The sequence below is a fragment of the Limulus polyphemus genome, unplaced genomic scaffold (assembly GCF_000517525.1).
Source record: "Limulus polyphemus unplaced genomic scaffold, Limulus_polyphemus-2.1.2 Scaffold7938, whole genome shotgun sequence".
Lineage (NCBI taxonomy): Eukaryota > Metazoa > Arthropoda > Merostomata > Xiphosura > Limulidae > Limulus > Limulus polyphemus.
Genome location: NW_013673548.1, coordinates 20,089 through 23,988, shown reverse-complemented (window position 1 = coordinate 23,988; position 3,900 = coordinate 20,089). Strand labels below are relative to the sequence as shown.

General features: G+C 31.9%; 1 protein-coding gene across 1 annotated transcript in view; it reads left to right on the top strand.

The window, feature by feature from the left end:
* The window catches only part of LOC106474985 (multidrug resistance-associated protein 1-like), a 29,517-nt gene that overhangs the window by 9,919 nt on the left and 15,698 nt on the right, over positions 1–3,900 (top strand). The window contains exon 4 of the mRNA XM_022403232.1: positions 1,626–1,811. Coding sequence (XP_022258940.1) covers positions 1,626–1,811 — 186 coding nt within the window. The remainder of the gene's footprint in view (positions 1–1,625; positions 1,812–3,900) is intronic.

Below are 3,900 nucleotides of genomic sequence, written 5' to 3'. Positions count from 1 at the left end.
TGGATAGGTATGAGACAAGATTTGGAAGAATGGTGCAGAACATGAAGACCAAAGGGAAGTCTCCTAAGTTGTCTTCTCCATGGGAAGGCCCATATGACTTAAGATACTGTGTTGAATTGTAATTTTGTGCTTGTAAATTCTGTGCATTTAATTAAGTTATTATTAATTGTTTATTGGTTTAATGTAAGTGGCTATTGTTCGGGACGAACAATACTAAGGAAGGGGCAGTGTTACGACAGCGGAGGTCACGTGACGCTAGTAACACGTCATATTCTCGAAGCTTCGTGAATCCTCGGGAGGTTACTAGATGTTATGTATTCTTTTATATAAAACGGCCAAGAAATGACGGCAATAATGTAATGTAATGGTAAGTAAACTGCGGACAGAGAGAAAGAATATTGTTGAGTTGAGCACGTGAGACGTTCGTTGTGAATTATAGCGTTTGTTATAGCCCAACTGTGGAAATTAAGTGTATCGTAAAGTTGTATTCAGAAAGAATAAACCAGTTTTATTTAAGAGAGGACTTGCTTTGCTAAAGTTTCGTCGGAACAAAATTTACGGAAAATTAACTAATGACCGGAGGCGTAACAGTATTTAAAAATCTGATGCATGGGGTCCATATATGCTTCCATCATGATTTAAAGTTTATTAAAGTGTTAGGCATGAGTTGTGAGATATTTATAAGTAATTTTTTATACTGTATTTCCAGATTAAAATTGAAAAATTTGGTTATATTTCAATGCATCATTTTTTGTTTTTCAACAAGGTAGAAAGAAAAAGAGTTTGATTTGCTGGCTTACCAAATATTTGACCTTCACGTCTTTCAGTAGATGTCTGTCTCATCAAATTTTACCGCTAAAATGTACAGCTTTTTTCTGTGATATTAGACAACAGCTAGGCTGTTAATGATATTATTTAGTAAATAATCAACAGAATTATTTTGAGAACCTATGGTCATAGACACAATGAAACCTAACAATGTATTAGGAAGAAATTTTGAAATTCTGGATTCTCTTACCCTGCAAGTATCTTCATCATTTGAAGTCAGAGGATTTTATTTCAAATCTAGAAACACTGCACCAGATTTTCACTTATGGCATAACTAGCACATGTATACATGTAATAATTGAAAAGTGAACTGGCAAAATAAATTGTATGAGCCTGGATATTTTTTATCAAATTTATTTTATCTTTTAAGAGTTTAAACTTATTAACTTCTACTAGTTATGTGTGTTTCACTGTTTCTTTATAAAGTAAAACAATTTAAAGTATCAGGCAGAAAACTAAGGAAAATGTTTTTTTATTGAAAGCATGATGGGACTTGCCTTAAGATACCCCATCACCACTTCATGCAGCTGTGTGAGGTCATTTAACTGAACTATGATGCTGTGGAGTGAAGGCCACTGATAAAAGTTTTACATTGTATATTTTGTTCCATTAAAATTGTTTCTGTGCCTGTAACTTGTTTATATTTCATGCATATATTAAAAAGCAAGAAAAAACATTAAGACATGATGGGTTGTTTTTCAAAGTGAATTTGTACATATGCAATAAATTATCTTTAAAAATTATCATCTTCCTCATTCTTACTTCATCTAACTTTTTATATTTGTAATTTATTTCAGTTTTGGAAAACTGCATATGTGGAAACCAGGAAACGTTGCGGAGGAAACGAGACCAATTGATCTAAATGAAAATAAAACATCCCTGTCATTAGCTCTCTTCAAGAGCTTTTGGCCTTATGCATTCAAAGGATTTATGCTTGACCTCATCTACTGTGTTTTGAGGTTAACCCCAGCACTAATTTTGAAGTGAGAATTTTTGTTTTATTTTAAATGTTCCTCTACAGATCTTAATGTAAACTAAATTAACCTAAAAACTATGTGAACCAATTCAAAACAAGTTACATTATTTCTTTATGTGTGTGTGATGCAGCTATTTAGCACTTTACCAAAATTTACCCATTACCTAAAAATTAAAAATGTACATTTCTTTCCTGTATTTTAGTGCATTTATTGCAGAGTGAAAATTTTGGTAGAAATATGTTTTACATAACCAGTTTAGAGTTACATCCACTAATACCTGAATGACTTTTACTTTTGATGTGTGTGTATGTGTATACACATATATAATGTTCTATTAAAATCAAATACAATGGCCTATGTGTTGTGGTACATAAATATACTATGCATTTTTGTCCTTTTGTATTATTATAGAATTTATTCTGAAATTACTATTTATTCTGTATAAGTGCAGGTTTCACATAACACATAGTTGAGGAAGATATTGAGTTGAGTTTCTTCTAGCTGCCTTTGTTCTTTTGTTATTCTAGAGAAGAAAATGTACTATACCCAAATTTTCCCAAACGTTTTCAGACCAAAAAGTTTATACCTAATTTCTGGTCTCTTCTTCAGGCTCATATAAAGAAATAATTTAAAACAAAAGACATTCCGTAATCACCTACAACGTAACCTTAATGACCTGTTACGCCTCTGGTCGTTAGTTAATTTTCCGTAAAAATTCTTTCTGAAGAAACTTTACTGATACAAGTCCTTTCTTAAATAAAACTGGTTTATTCTTTCTGAATACAACTTTACAATACACTTAATTTCAACAGTCGTGCTATAACAAACACTATAATTCATAACAAACTTCTCACGTGCTCAACAATATTCTGTCTGCATACATTCAATTACTTATTACATTGCCTCTGTCACATTGTGACTGTCTTATATATAAAAGAATACCAAGATCCAGTAAACTCCCGATATTTCATGAAGGTTCGAGAAGGAAGTGGCGTGATACAACAACCTTATGAATTTTTCATAGGCCAGATTATGGACACATTATACATTATTTGGAAACACACAACAACATAATTTTTAAAAAATTAATTTCAAACTTCTAAACAAAACTACATTTACATGGTAAGACTAAAATGGTAGCTTCTTATATACAAGTCCTTTCTTAAATAAAACTGGTTTATTCTTTCTAAATACAACTTTGCGATACACTTAATTTCCACAGTCGCGCTATAACAAATGCTATAATTCACAACGAACGTCTCACGTGCTCAACAATACATCTCTCTCTGTCCGCAGTTCAATTACACATTACATTGTTGCTGTCACATCTTGACCGTCTTATATGTACAAGAATATCGAATCTAGTAACCTTGCGAGGTTTCATGAACGTTTTAGAAGTGCATGACGTGTTACTAGCGTCACGTGAGCTCTGCTGTCGTAACAATATCTAAACAGATAACATCCTGTTCTCTGTTGAATTTGCGAATAATTTCAAACTTTCATTTCTGGTACTAAAAGTTCAGCAGAATGCTTAAGGTTTTGATGTTAATTACTTTCAGATCTTTATTGTGAAAGTGTAAAACTAGCATTGTTTAAACATAACCTAATTAAGTTTTTAATGACTCAAGCATTTAAAGTTTTTAGTAACTTAACTGACTTTAATCATGAGTTATCAAATGTTATTTGGGATCTTAAAAAGAATGCCAGTCAGTTGATAAACAATTGATTACTATCATACTCCCTGATCTAGGTTGCAAATCCTTGTCTAGGATTATGAAATTATTTAACAAGGCCTATTCTGAAATACACCTTAGATATGTCTATAAGAATTCCTTTCGACTAAGATTCTTCTTCCCATTCAAGGACAAAATTAATAAAATGTAGCAATTTTTTGTTATTTATAAATATAAATATCTTCTCTGCTTGAAAGACTACATTAAGCCCATGACCAGATGTAATCTGTAAAGGGCTGTAGAACATTGTACTTCTTCCATCTGTAACAACTTGTGTTTTAACCCGATGACTACCGGCTACTAACTTTCTTAGTAGGCAATGCAAGTCTTGCTATATTTCATTCCATCAATAAAACTAGTGG